Source organism: Camelina sativa, chromosome 12 (assembly GCF_030686135.1).
Source record: "Camelina sativa cultivar CO46 ecotype springtype chromosome 12, ASM3068613v1".
NCBI classification, from domain to species: Eukaryota; Viridiplantae; Streptophyta; class Magnoliopsida; order Brassicales; family Brassicaceae; genus Camelina; species Camelina sativa.
This window is the reverse complement of record NC_141891.1, coordinates 21118441-21134185: the sequence shown is the minus strand read 5'-3', so window position 1 is coordinate 21134185 and position 15745 is coordinate 21118441. Positions and strand designations below refer to the sequence as shown.

Here is a 15745-nt window from a genome sequence, read left to right as displayed (position 1 = left end):
ATCATTTGAAGTAATTGCGATGCAATCGATTACATGGTTTGCATTGTTTTATAGGATTTCATGCTTTCTTGCCAATATTGTGAAAAATCGAAATCATCCCAAGTTGAGAGACGACATAGTGATCTTACAGATATCCGAGAAATGGATAGGAGTTAATAAGGAGGTAAATTGACATCATGCCAAATTAGAAAATCACCAAAATAGGTGAAAGGAAAATTATAGGACTTTTTTTGGGGTAATGTGGATTTGGATAGAATCTAAAGAATTATAGAAATGTTCTGCTCTTGGCACATACACATATATAGAAATGTAAAGAATTATAGAAATGTTCTGCTCTAACATAACTCATATGCATACACATATATCATTTGAGACTGAAGAAAAGTGAGTTGAAGCATTTTTTACTAATAACTAGGCTACCATTTGAAGTGTTTACGGAGCAATCGCCTAGGCAGTTTTTGCCATATTGATATTGGGCAAAGGTTAGTGTAGGAAAGTGGCTCGGTTCATTCTGTAAGAAACCAAATATACGGCAAGGCTATATAATTTAGTACACATACAATCTTATATTTGTCTCTTTGTTTTTATTTACTGGCTTGAATATCACATGAAACAAGTTCTGTTTTACGCACAAACACTACAACAAGACTTTGACAGTTGACTTAAACAAAACTCATATACAGTACTTCTTATCTCTTTCCTCTATTTATAGAGACAAACAAGACGACTTGTGGTCCTAAACTTGGCTTCCGAGCTCCTTGTACCTCTTCATTAATTGGCTCTTTCAAGTAGGGTCGCGAGCTCATCTTGTACGTAGAAACTTCCACATGCTGACTTATCAAAGTATATATTTTCATCTTTCGTATGTCTAAGCCACTTATCTTCACAATTTCCTTTCGTTTTATCTTTCTTTTTCTTCGTAATCATACAATCATTAAATGAGCTCCACGAAGCCGCGATTGATTATTACAACAACGGCTCCACGGAACAACAGGATTTGGCATGGCAGTTTTTCCGGGCAATGAACGTTGATAGAGACGGCCGTGTCAGCCTTCAAGAGTACACTGCCTTCTTGTGTCAAACGGCCGGTTTAGCTTGGCTCTGTCCTGAGATGTTCCGGGAGCTCGACCGTAATAGAGATGGCCAGCTTGACTTTTGGGAGGTCTTGACTCTTTACTATGTGGCCCGGACCCGGACCATTAGCTGCTGCACGTGCCTTCGGTCTCTCAATGGTCTACACTTCACGTGTGTCACATGCTTCGATACGCCATGTGGCGAAACCTTTGATCTCTGCGTCAACTCTTACATGCGGCGGACCTATAGTCATTCGCATTTGTCTCAGCTTGGATACTTCTGTCTTATTACGATCTAAACGTATGCCATATCCTATGCCACGTTTTTTATCAATCGTTTTCTATCTAACAAATTGTTATCTATTTAGGCGTTTGCAATGGCTGGCGGCTATAGCCTATAGACATAGTGGTGTGTCGCGCTTAATTCTGTAGTCCAAACAAAAAAATCAACATTTTGTATCATTGACATTCTATACTATTAGTCTATTACCGTAGTCTAATATATATATATATAGTAGATGAGGACCCGCCCAATGTGCGGGTTTAAAGTTTTATAAATTAAATTAAATTTAATAAAAATATATTAAAAATTATTGTACGTTATTTATAAATAGTACATTTGTTATAATACACTGATTTATATCCATTTACAAATCTTTGATGTATGTTACTATTAAAAGTATATTTTTTACACCTAAATATACTTTATGTTACAAATATATTTTTTATCACCACGTAGAAAATGTCTATATGAACACATTAAGCCAACTATTTTACTTTCACTTCTGCATAGTTTTTTAATTACTAAAATTGTCGGCTCAAAAAATATTTTAAATAAAAAATATATTACATAATATATTAATTAATGATGTATCATCACAATAATGTATGACCACCATGGAGAAAACCTCGGCTCCACCCTCATCCCTTATGGAGAGAACCTTGCGTCCAACCTCCTCCACCGTGGAGAGAACCTTGGCTCTGACTTCCTCCCTTGGGGAGATAACATTGCGTCCAACCTCCTCCACCTTCCTCCCTTGGAGAAATAACCTTGCGTCCAACCTTCTCCACTATAGATAGAACCTCAGCTCTGTCTTCTTCCTGTGTGGAGAGAACATGTTCACGTCTTTTTGCTATCTCAAAATGGCTTGCTCCGACAACCAATTAAAGTAAAAAAAAAATTCTAACGTCACAAAATCTTTTGATAGTAACTAATATTAAATTTCCCAATGTATTCGTAGAAGTATCTTTGACACACCATGATGTAGCCGCTGTCTCTGTAACGCCTCAACCACTACCTTGCTTAGTGAGCCCATGTCCACTCTCAGTCCATGGGCCTACCTTCCTAAGTGGGTCCTACATCTATTCTCGGCCCGTGGACCCACCCATATTCGATGGCCGGTTTGTTACGTCTGGAAGGCTTTAAAAACTTGTTTACAAACCTTACAAATCAACAAATGATATTTTCTGTGTTTTGTCCTCACTCGCACAGTTTCGACAATCACATCCAGGAAGGTCATGCATCATGAAGTTCTCTCAGGATCCTTGACTGGAAAAATAAGTGCATTTTGGTGACATATGTGGCCAAATCAATTCTTTTAAACCTTTCCGCAAACCAGGGTGTCACAGTCTTTAAGCTCATATGGATCTATCAACAATGATTTATGTTTTTCTAATCTATCTATCTATGTTTGTTGTAACCTTGTGTTTGATTAACCTATTTTATCTATCCATTAGGTTGATGAGCTTCTACTCGTTATCTCTCATTGGGATTGAATGAATGAATAATGGCAACAATTATGTTTGCAAAAAAAAAAGGGGGTTATAACCAACCATTGAAAAATTAGAAGAATATTAATTTGACATAATTAAAGAAACAATAGAAAATTATAAGCACTGCAATATATGAATTCCAAATAATTCAAAGATAAAAATATAAATTAAATAAAACAATCTAAAAATACTACAATAAATTTTAAAATACAGTATTAGGAAAAGAAAACGCATATATCAATTTTTCTTTTGGGTCAACATATTAATCTTACCTATTCCCAACTGAAAAAGTAAAAAGTATGAGAAAATTTTGGTTTAAAAATAAGAAAAATTTACTTTCCCATTAAAAAACATTTCCCAATTAAACAAAGTTGAAAGCAGTGTTTTTGAATAAATTATTTAAATATGAGACGATCTATGTTTATATAGAAGTGAGTATTTACAAAATTTAAAATTAATAATTAACTGTGTATTTTCCTTAATCCCTTTTTCAATTTTTTGTAGAATTAATAACTTAAAACTAAAAATAAGTAAATAATATTATAATTTCAAATTTTATGAAATATATATATATATATATATATAATCTCCTTATAATTATTTTTAAAAACTTTGTATTTTTAATAAATTCTGTAATTTTTGATAATTATCTTTTTACATTATTACTTTTTTTAAAACAAAATATTTTATATTTTTGTTGTAATTAAATTTCTCTTTTTAAATATTAACTTTTACACTTGTCAAAATCTGAGATTGATAACTTGACACATGTCAAAATCTTGTTAATGGCTAACTTTCAAAACCCAACTTTATATAATAAGATATATATATATATATATATATATTTGTGTACATATGAGATTAATAATTAATAGGACTTAGTACAAAATGATGCAAAATTATTTTTAAATCAATTTTTCAAAGTGATACAAACTAAAAAGACTTGAATCAGTTTTATTTAACTGATGTCAAACTAGTCAATTATAACATCAGTTAATATAATTAATGCTTAGATGCTTCATTTATAAATAACTAATTTAAAATAATATCACTTAGTTTTGTGATACCATTTAAGTGATACAATATACTTGTTTTTTTTGTAGTGAGTGTTGGCATAAACTTAAAGATAGCTTGAAGTACAAGCTATACCAATCCTACCGAGTTATGGAATTAAGATTAATTATATTTAGAAGTTATCTAAACATATTATTTACCGGTTTAAAATAGGAAAGTTGTCAACTCTAGGGTTGAGCAATTGTTATAAATACCAAGAGAGCATTTCATGAAGAGGTGCGCGTCTTAGGGTATTCTTGAGAGATGCACACAATGGTATGTGGCGTCGCCCCATCAATAAGATAGAGAGATCTGTTGATGGTATTGTTGAAAGTTCTATTTCTAGTTAATGAATTATGGACTTGATCCCGAGGATGTAGGTTATCCGAACTCCGTTAACAAAACTTGTGTCTTGTTTACTTTTATGCTCTTACATACACGTACTCGAATGTTCTCGTACTTTAACATATAGATCTAGCCACATATATTTGCTTTATTTGGTATCAGAGCTTGACTAATCAAGGTTCGATATAAATCTGTTCTTGATTTATTGTTCGGGTGTGATCCTGGATTTGTGGCTGTGAAGCGTTAAGGTTGGTGACGAGAGCCGTGAGATATTACAATCACGAAGAAAGACACAAAGAACTTGTTGGAGAGAAGAGAAGTCGCTGCAGAGTTATGGTTTAATGAATATCTCAGACTATCGTAAAGACGAAATAGATGTTGAGTTTGTCATAATTTTTTTAGCCTTGTTCCTCTTCGCTGAAAAGAAGTCATTGATGAAGAAAGAAGTTTAGCAAGCTTAAGGTAGAGAGTATTTATGGAGGCCAACTGCATCTTAAGGTAGAGAGTATTTATGAAGGGGCAGAATAAATCACAAACTCTCATAAAGGGTTTGTTCTATCAGAGTTGTATGAAGAGCACAACTAATTTGATTGTTTCTATTACCGACGTCAGGACACGACTGAGAAGAAAAGAGTTTTACTGACATGGGCTTGAAAAGAAAGGTTAAGTGGATGAGAATCACTGTGTTCATGAACGTGTGTAAGAGGAGAATGAAATTGTGAACGTGACAGATAGGAACAAAAACTCATGGATTGTGTGTAATTTGAAACAATAGAAATCATTCGTGTTCGTGGGGTTTTGTTGTTGTTGTTAGTTTGTCTGCTCTAAGACTTAGAAGATACAAGAGAATGGTTTGTTATGGCTGGCTTACTGAACCGAGAGCTATGTTTATTAAGAGAAGAAGATAGCATGGGCTTGGATTTTTGGGTTTCAATGGCTACCAAGATGTTAAATCAACGATGGTGAAATTGGTGTTAACAAAGTCGATCCTCTACTCCACAACAACGTTTGGGATATTATTGCAAAATTAAAGATTTGAGTCTTCATCTCCGGCGATCAATGGTGATTCACAATGAGTAAGGAAAAAACAGAAACATGTGTTTAAGAAATTTTGTCACAGGCTGAAATCGATGGAAAAGGTATTACTAAGACCATCTCCATTGTATGTCTCTATTTTTTTCTCTAAAATAGAGTAACTCAAAAATAGAGCATTGTTTTACTCCAATGTATTACTCTATTTTCAAATTTAAAATAGAGTTAGTGTAAAAAAAATAGAGGTGAGAATAGAGTTGCTCTATATATAGAGCAATCCTATCATTTTCTCTAATTTAGAGTAAAATATAGAGTAGGGTTGGAGCAAATGTTGCTCTATAATAGAGTTTTGACTCTAAAATATAGTAGGGTTAAAGATGCCCTAAGGCTGAAGATGGAGTGAGAAAGAAGAAGTCAAAGAAGATGACTTTCAGTGTGAATTTATTTCAAGGGCCTACTCCATATGGCTTTGAGAGAAGAGAATCATCAGCTCAAGGTAATGATTCATCCTCAACAAAAAAATCAGAAACTTCAGATGAGGTTAAGTCTGAAGAGAATGACGAAAGATCTGATGACCAACCACCATTGAGAAATCACAATAAAGAGTGGACACACTGTGATAGTGACATGAATGATGAAAGGGTTTTGGAGGATAAACCAGAAAGTGTCAATGGAGAAGTAGAGCTGTCAGAAATTAGTTTGGTTCAGGAGAGTTTAAGCGACTAAGTTGAAATGAAAGATTTGGGAAAAGCTTCAAGGATTCAGGGAATGGAGATCAAAAGAGATGGAGCAAAGGAAGGTCTAGGTCTCTCACAGGAAAAGGAAGTTGAGACTTTCGAAAAATCAGAAGCTAAAGCAATGGTAACGACAACTGCATCTCATTTCAAAAGAAGCAGCTTAACTCCAGAGAAGGCATCAGGAACCAAAGTTATGGACACAAGATTTCAGTTCATCACAGATTGGGTATCTAAAGGAGAGGTGGCCTACACAATATACTCACAAGTATAAATCCAACAGATGTTATGACTCAAGCAGTACCTGGACAGGATCTTCAGGTCTGATATGATCTCCTCAACATCGTCTGAAGGAGGACAGCTCCAGGTAACTCCACTATCGACATTGTAGGCTGGCAGGAAGAAAAGAAAAAAAAGGAAACAAGTCAGCATTGAAAAAAGAAAAAGTATGTCGATAGAGTTAAGTGAGGAGGTTAAGGGAGTTACCTGTAGTTGTAGGCACCTGGAATTAATGTGAAGAGAATTAGATTCCAGGTGGAGATGTTGGGAGAATTCAAGAAAAAAGACAATTATTTTTCTTGGAAGAATGAGTCATGATAGGGTGACTCAAGATAAGAGAAGTTGGTAATCTGTGGAGAATCAGTTTAGTGAGGTGTAGATTCTGATTCCAGGTGGAGGTTTTGTGATGAAAATTCAGGAAATCCAAGTTAGGATTTTTGGTGGCTCAAAAGGGAGAAAACTCCAGCAGCTAAAGAGTGGAGGATGATTCATGGTCAGGAGGGAACCTGAAGTCATCAAGGAGAAAGAAGAACACAGGTTGTTCAACAATGGAGTTGCTGTGGGAGTAGACATAAAACTGAAGTTAGAGTTTCATGGAGTCTCTAAAAATTAAAAGAAGATGATCCAGGGAGAGAAGGCTTACCGGAAATCGTCTTAACAGGTGAAGGCTGCAGTGCTTGTTAAAGAAGCCGTCCTAGTGTTTGTGACATGATCTTGCAGGACAGATTTGACAAAGAAAAAGGGTGGCGAGTCTCTGTAAAAGCTTGAAGATCATAAGTCATTGGATGAGTTGTCACAAAGGGTTGTGAAGAATTTACCTGGAAGGTTGTGGAGCCGTGATAAGGGTGACTGGTTCCAGGTTGAGCAGCTTATGAAAGTTCCAAAGAGGACTTGGCAGAGAATCACGAAAGACCTTGATATTGTAGTAATTGGTCAAGCAGAAGTGATTCAAGGTCGTGATCTATCCTGAAGGTTTCTGAAACAAGGTTTAAAGAAACAAGGTTTCAGGTGGAGTCGCAATTGACAAACATGTTTAGAGTTCATGGTTAACATGTCCTAAATCTCAACAAGTCAAGAGAAAGAGGTAAGAGATTGACGTGTTACAAGAAGGTGTTCATGCCTAAGCAGCATATGTGGTCGTTGAGAGTGGAGATTCAATTGTTAACAGAGTACATGAGTTAAATCTCTCGGTTAAAAACTGAATCACAAAAGGTTTGACAACGGCAAAAAGAGATTCAGTGAGAAGAGATTGCCTGAATCTTGACAGAGAAGCTGCGGAGTTAACCGGAGAAGTTAACAGAGTTGATCACATGAATTAGTTTCAGAAGTGGAAATTTAATAAGCTTCAAAATTTCTAGAAAATCTCAGAAGATCCTAATCTCTAAGAGTCAAGAAGAGACAAAAGAGAGAGATTAGATGTAAATAGGATTTACAGAGGAATATGTGGTCGTAGAAGCTGGGAATCACGTCGGAAAAATGATGGAGATTGTCACCTGAATTGGCTTCAAAGTTGAAAATTTGTGTTTCCAATTTTCTGGGAAAGTAGAAGAATCCAATCCCTAATTGTTGCAACAACATGAGAAAGGAAGAGATTAGAAGGTACCTGAGATAAACGATGACAACACTGGTCGTGTTTCACCAGAGACGTTTCGTCGGAGAAGACAAAGGAGCTGCGTTTGATCCATTGGAGGAGACAAAGTTGATGTCTCAAATTCTTCGGTAAAGACGTTTCATCGGAAATGATGGAGGAAGACACCAGCGTTGTTGCAGGGGATCGCCGGAGATGGTGGCGAACCGGTGGTGTTCTGCTTCACGGAAAGGGAGAAAGAGATGATGTCGATGTGCTCACGTCATTGTGTGATTTTTGCCAAAAGGTGTTGTTTGTTGTTGGGTTTGGCAAAATCACACTTATTAGACCTTGTTGGGCCAGCCGAAAATTGACACTAAGAGAAGAGCTCATGTACACATATATATTATTGTGTCGTTGGATCAGAGGGATCTCATTGGCATGAGAGATTTGGAAGAAAATGAGTTCAAGCTTAACAGGGAGAATGTTGGCATAAGCTTGAAGATAGCTTGAAGTACAAGTTATACCAATCCTACCGATTTATGGAATTAGGATTAATTATATTTACGAGTTATCTAAATATGTTAGTTTACCGGTTTAGAATAGGAAAGTAGTCAACTCTAGGGTTGAGCAATTGTTATAGATACCAAGAGAGCGTTTCATGAAGAGGTGCGCGTCTTAGGATATTCTTGAGAGATGCACACAATGGTGTGTGGCGTCGCCCCATCAATAAGATAGAGAGATCTGCTGAAGGTATTGTTGAAAGTTCTAGTTTTAGTTAATGAATTCTGGACTTGGTCCCGGGGATGTAGGTTATCTAAAACCCGTTAACAAAGCTTGTGTCTTGTTTACTTTTATGCTCTTACATACACGTACTCGAACGTTCTCGTACTTTAACATATAGATCTAACCACATATATTTGCTTTAGTGAGTAGAACAAATTATTTAAGATCAGGCGTAAAAATAGTCACTGCACAATTGGAACATGCAGAGAAACCGAATTGTACCTTCTATATACCATTTCTATTAAGCTAGAGTGTCGGACTTTTCACTGACAATTTTTAGAAGCGTGCGTTTATGTATACGAAGTAGGGGTAGATCCATTCTTTAAAGATAGTTTGATCATTATAAAATTTAAGTGTCATCCTCTCTCTAAAAAACCTAAAAACCTCTCCCTTCTCTCTAGCTAAAACTGCCGCCGCTAAGGTTTCACCGACTCTGGTGGCTTCTTCAGCACCAAAGTCGGGTTTCTCTCTTTAGTTTCCCTTTTGTTCTTTTTTTAATCGGCTCATCCATCTTGTTTTCTTCCAACAGCTTACAGATCTAGAATATTCAGATCTAGAATTTTTAAGCCTAGATCTTCCTAACCTTGGGTTCAGCCTCTTGGCTTTTGCTCTCTCCGTCAAAGTTTGGCTTCAGATCTGGCCGGTTCATGGCTGAGGCAGTCTCCAACTGATATTTCACTGCCTCTGATGAAGAATTTTCACCAACGCAGATCGAGATCTCTTTCCTATTTCAAAAGAGTCTTTCCTGTTTCAAAAGAGTCTTTCCTCCTGAATGGTCTCTAGGTGGTGGTAGTGTCTCACCGGCCCTGGTAGCTCCTCCGCGAAGCAACAAAAAGGGTCACACAGCATGCTCATCCGGTTCTAACTTGTGGTAAAGGAGATTCTTGCAAGTTGATTCGTTGTGTGTTTTTTCTTGTTTCAGATCTGTCTTAATTGTTTTCATTAGTTTTAGGTTTTATTTTTATTTTTCTAGATCTCTTGTTTCTATTCTGGGAAGTATAGATTAGATGTTTATGTAGTCTGTCTGGGTTGTTTCCTCTTAGCTCGCCTTGTTTGGCCTTAAGTGTTCGGGAGTGTTCATGAACTCGCCGGCTTTAATCTCTGGAAGGATTGTTTTTCCTTGCCAGTTTTCTGTAATTTAACTTGAAGAACTATATGAATGAAATCCTTTAGATGAAAAAAAAAAAATAGTTTGATAAAATGCATTAGTTCCTTTGTGTATAACTTCATCCGGGTACATTTAGATTCTAGGCTATTATTTACTCATCTTGGTTTTAACACGAAAATGACTTTTTGCAATAAAACAGCCAAAACCTCTTACAAGTTGCAAGCGAAAAACCACATCCATGTCAACCACAAAAAAAAAAAAAAAGCAATAAATCACATCCACTTACTCAATAATTGCAAAATAGTGTTAAAATGATATAACACAGACTATGTTCAACAATCCGTTGTAGTCTAGCTGGTCAGGATACTCGGCTCTCACCCGAGAGACCCGGATTCGAATCCCAGCAACGGAGATTTTTTATTTTGTGTGGAATCCGTACTAGTGTTTCAACGAAGCAATCAAAGCTTACAATGTCCAACCTCAATATGTTTGGTTTATTCTACAGAATTTTTTCTGTAGCCGACTAAAATCACAATTGAAATGAAGAATATAACATGTTAACTAGAATCGGATCCGCGCTACAGCGCGGGGGAATATTTACGGATATATATAACCTACAACAGATTGAAATACACACTATAGTGCGGTCATTACGATAAAACATATTTATAATGAATTTGATAAATTAGTAGAAAGAAGAAAGCGAGTAATCTGTAATATAATGATTTTTGATATAATAAAATATTTAGAAAACAGATGGCAAAAAATATATATATTTAAAAAGCAGAAATTTTTTTACACTATCATGAATTTAAATAAAGTAAAAAACGAATTAAAATTATGAGTAAATGGTATTAATGTTTAAAAATAAAAACATTAAAATATTGTGTAAGTAATTAAGGTTGAGATTATTTTTTAAAATGATCAATATAAAGTAATGATCAATTTAGTTGCCAAAATGAAAGTATGTAATTGAAGAAAATTATTTTCAATTCTTACACTGTTTAATTACCGTGGGTATATACAATATTATTATATGTTAGTAATAAAGTTTTATCGGAATTTTTTTCACTAAAATTACATAAATATCTTCGCAAGGAATTTGCAAAGAATGTGTTATAAGTACATATTATAAAGTTTAAGTAAACCACGTGGGATTTGTAATACCAAATTCATCTAAAAGAAGATTAGAAGACACACATGCAGCTAATATACTTGGCAAGTATTACTTGCATACATCATGAGAAAAAAAATCTCATAAAAGAAGTGGAGCTTTAACATGGCTGTCTGATCACCTTCACTTTTTCTCTACTTATCTGTTTCTCTTCTACTGTATTGTTCTATTCAAACTTTCTCAATTCTTCTCATGTTTATTCCTTCTCCACATGTTGCAGTTCAATAGATGATGCACTTTTGTGGATCAGAACCAGCGACCCATAATATAATGTCACATTAGTACAACTGTACCTGCAAGAAGAGAATAAAAAATACACTACTTTATTCTCACATTTAGATTTAAGAATTGTTAGTTAATTTACTAACACCAATCTATAATCTTTACAGACAAAAACAAAAAATCATAAAGATCAGATTGTTCTACAAACTATTCAAACAGTTACACTTATCATTTTACTGAACACTATAGAATAACATACACAAAACATACATATATCAACCATTTTATAAGCTTTTAAGACATTTGATTACTTGCTTAAGAATCCATGAATAGTATTGTTAGCTAGTTTTAAAATCAAATGAATAGATGTCAATGCAAAAGAAATAAAATAATAGGATGGGTAAAGCTTAACATGTGAGCACCAATTAACAGTTTTTCTTGCCATGGAAATAGATGACAGCCCTTGCTAACGATGCAACATACATGCACAATTAATTTAGTTTTTATACAACAAACTAATTTGAGAGGTCAAACAGTAGAAAGAAGAACTCACTGTTGCATGGCATCGTCTCTACTTGATATATTTGCATATCTCAGTTTATGTTCTGCAACAAAAGAAGTGTGTAATATGCAAGCTGGTTATATGGCCAAAAGTTTGGATAACTTTATTAGTCAATAAAAAATAAAAACATTTACCTTACTTGATCATGAGACTGTATCTCATCGACTTCTATTTTGAGCTCATAAAAAGAACCTTTAGAGCAACAATGTGATTTATCAGTATCATATTTGCATATATGTGTGAGATAAGTAAAAAAAAAAAAACAATGAAGGATCTCAAATTAGGGATTGTTGGCATTATTAACATTGATATTTTGCTCATTTAAAAATCAAAACCATTTGAGAAAGAAAAAAAAAGATAGATCGAAAATTACCTATTTCATACCGATGAATAGAGCTCATAATGACATCTGTTCTGCAAAAATCGGATTAATGAACAAATGATGTATGATTAGCTTCACAGTTTCTTTTGAGAAGCACACACTAATAATTCTGGACTGCAAAACAACCATAGTGCCAAAGTCAATACCGTCCAGAAAAAAGATTATATGTAACCTCAAGCATGAAGAAACGAAATATAATAAAAAGGGTGTGTCATTCGTAATCACCATTGTCTCCTTTAGTTTCAAACTCATATCTCTTCTGATTAGCATCAGTTTGATGTAGGATCCGATTAAAAACACGCGGATCTTCTTGATCCGGAGAATGATCCAACAAAGAGGATCCAATTGAAGAGAGTCGGGTATATAATTTAAGAATTTTGGGTTATTTAAGAAATAAAATCCGATTCGATTACTTTAATGTCTCATTTAACCTCAACAAAATTGTTTTCTGGTCATTGACGCTGGAGGCATTTTCGTCCAAAGAAGAAGTTGTACTTCTTTTTTACTAATATAGAGATTGGGGAAATTAAATGACTGACCAAAGGATAATGTGATTTTACCAAACTACTTCCAGGTGACATACACACAGATCTACAAGCGAGTGTGGTTGACCTGAGAGTGAGGAGAGAGAAATTATATAATTGTTTTATGAAATTTTTTTACTTTTATCCTTTTGATTTGTATTTTTGTTTTTTGTTTACAACACATAAATTTAGATTTTTTTATAAATCTTCTAAAAATCTAACTGTTTTTTTCTACATATATCTTTTTTTTTTCAACCTTACATTAAAATAAATTAAAAAATGACTCCAAGATTAGTTGCCCAATCTGGAGGAAGAGAATTTACAAAAGAAGATTCAGAAGCTAAAGGTCTAGAAGAGCGAGCAAGACAGTCTGCTCGGACGTTTGACGTTCGCGGAATTTTTGTCAGAGTGAAGGAGGTGTAAGATGATCTGAGGGAATGGAAGTCTTCCAATAAGTGCGAAAATGCTGGCCAGTCGTCCGGATCCTGCACCATCGCCACCAGTTCAGCACTGTCTGACTCAAAATTCTGACAATCAATCCCCATCGCCCGAAGAGACTCCATCGCCCATACCAAGGCATTAAGCTCCGAGTGAAGGGAAGAGGGACTACGACGAAGACTGCGAGCTCCCAAAAGTAGCTTCTTATCCTCATTAGTCCCATACCACCAACCCAAGCCCTCTAAAGGGTCGGATCTTTTCCATGACCCATCAACCTGACACCGAACAGAAACAACCCTTTCCTCCGGATCCGGTTGGGGAGTCAAAAAGTTACCCGAGAAGGACTTAGCCTCCTCCCACAAAAATTTATCAGTTGACGCCTGATTGATAATATCAATTGGCTCAGCCTCAACTCCTTGAAAAACTTTTTTATTCCTATCTTTCCAAATTGTCCATAATATCCAGGGCAACAAAAATAAAAATAAAATGACAAATAAAATTACTACTACTACTTTCAATTTTTTATAAACTGACATAAACTTATTTTAAAGAAAAATTACTGTATACAGAACTTACAAATAAAATAGTATAGAACAAAATAAAATAGTATGGAAGTATAAGTAATAGGGGTGGCCAATGACTGCCGAGTTAATTGCATGGAAAAAAATTATATCCTAAGGAATACAACATAGGAAACTCAAATTATCAAGTTAAATGTTCGAAAAAAATAGTATAATTAAATGAAATAGTATGGAATAAAGCATGGTAGTAGTGGTTTGGGCGGCGATGATAAAATGGTAATGACGGTAGTAGTAATAGTGGTGGTTGTAACGATGATGGTGGTAAGGATGCTAGCGTTTGCGATAGCTGGTGGTGATGTCAAGGAAAGTAGTAGTAGTAATAGTGGTGGCCAATGAAACATGCAAAAAGAAAACTATACCCTAAAGGATACAACATAGAGAACCCAAACTGTCAAGTTAAATGTACACCAAATAAAAAATTACTATACTACAAAAAAATCTTATTATATAAAGTTGGATTTTGAAAGTTAGCCATTAACAAGATTTTGACATGTGTCAAGTTATCAATCTCATATTTACACATATGTAAAAGTTAATGAGGAATTTGATTACAACAAAAATAAAATATTTTGTTTAAAAAAAATATTAATAAAGTAAAAAGATAATTATCAAATATTACAGAATTTATATAAAAAAAAGTTTTTTAAATAATTATAAGAATATTATATATATATATATAAATATATTTCATAAAATTCAAAATTATAATATTATTTACTTATTTTTAATTTTAAGTTATTAATTCTAAAAAAAAAATAGAAAAAGGGATTAAGGAAAATATACAGTTAATTATTAATTCTAAATTTTGTAAATACTCAGTTCTACATAATCATAGATCGTCTCATATTTAAATAATTTATTCATAAACACTGTTTTCAACTTTGTTAGATTGATAATTTTTTTTTAACGGGAAAGTAAATTTTTATTATTTTTTAAAAACCAAAATTTTCTCCTACTTTCTCCTTTTTCAGTTGGGAATAGGTAAGATTAATATGTTGACAAAAAAAAAGATTAATATATGCGTCTTCTTTTCCTAATACTTTATTTTAAAATTTATTGTAGTATTTTTAGATTGTTTTATTTAATTTATATTTTTATCTTTGAATAATTTGAGATTCATATATTACAGTGCTTATAATTTTCTATTGTTTCTTTAATTATGCTAAATTAATTTTCTTCTAATTTTTCAACCTTGATTGGTTGGTCATAAACCTTTTTTTTTTGCAAACATAATTGTTACCCTTATTCATTCAATCCCAAAGGGAGATAACAAGTAGAAGCTCATCAACCTAATGGATGGATGAAATAGGCTAATCAAACACAAGCTTACAACAAACATAGATAGATAGATTAGAAAAACATAAATCATTGTTGATAGATCCATAGGAGCTCAAAGACCATGACACCCTGGTTTACGGAAAGTTTTAAAAGAATTGATTTGGCCACATATATCACCAAAATGCACTTATTATTTCGGTCAAGGGTTCTGAGAGAACTAACCTGGAAGTGATTTTTGGAACTGTGCGAGTGAGGACAAAACACAGGAAAAGATCATTTGTTGATTTGTAGGATCGGTAAACAATTTTTTAAAGCCTCTTAAACGTAACAAACCAGCCATCGAATATGGGTGGGTCCACGGCGGGAATAGATGTAGGCCACTTAGGAAGGTGGACCCATGGACTGAGAGTGGACATGGGCTCACTTAGCAAGGCCGCGGTTGAGGCGTTACAGAGACAGAGGCTACATCATGGTGTGTCAAAGTCACTTCCACGAATCCATTGGTAAATTTAACATTAGTTACTATCAAAAGATTTTGTGACGTTAGAAAAAGGTTTTTATTTTCATTGTCAGAGAAAGCCATTTTGAGATAGCAAAAAGACGTGAACACTTTCTCTCCACATAGGAGGAGGGCAGAGCCGAGGTTCTCTCTCTCTATGGTGGAGAAGGTTGGACACAAGGTTATCTCCCAAATAGAGGAATGTGGAGGAGGTTGGACGCAAGGTTATCTCTCCCCAATGGAGGAAGGCGGAGCCAAGGTTTTCTCCATGGTGGTCATACATTATTGTGATGATATATCATTGATTAGTATATTATGTAATATATTTTTAATTC

General features: G+C 34.4%; 1 protein-coding gene, 1 non-coding gene and 2 pseudogenes across 2 annotated transcripts; 3 read left to right on the top strand and 1 right to left on the bottom strand.

The window, feature by feature from the left end:
* Positions 1–19: 19 nt before the first annotated feature.
* Positions 20–1567, top strand: LOC104733716 (uncharacterized; annotated as a pseudogene).
* Positions 1568–5875: 4308 nt separating this feature from the next.
* Positions 5876–7259, top strand: LOC147930842 (uncharacterized; annotated as a pseudogene).
* A 2830-nt stretch (positions 7260–10089) lies between these two features.
* Positions 10090–10162, top strand: TRNAE-CUC (transfer RNA glutamic acid (anticodon CUC)). Its single transcript has one exon. It is a non-coding gene; the product is annotated as a tRNA-Glu (tRNA).
* A 2724-nt stretch (positions 10163–12886) lies between these two features.
* LOC147930841 (uncharacterized) lies at positions 12887–15251 on the bottom strand. Its single transcript, XM_087477055.1, has 2 exons — positions 15245–15251; positions 12887–13491 (listed from the first exon to the last, which is right to left on the bottom strand). The coding sequence occupies exons 1-2, from the start codon at positions 15249–15251 to the stop codon at positions 12887–12889; spliced, it is 612 nt and encodes a 203-aa protein (XP_087333181.1).
* Between the last annotated feature and the right edge of the window lie 494 nt (positions 15252–15745).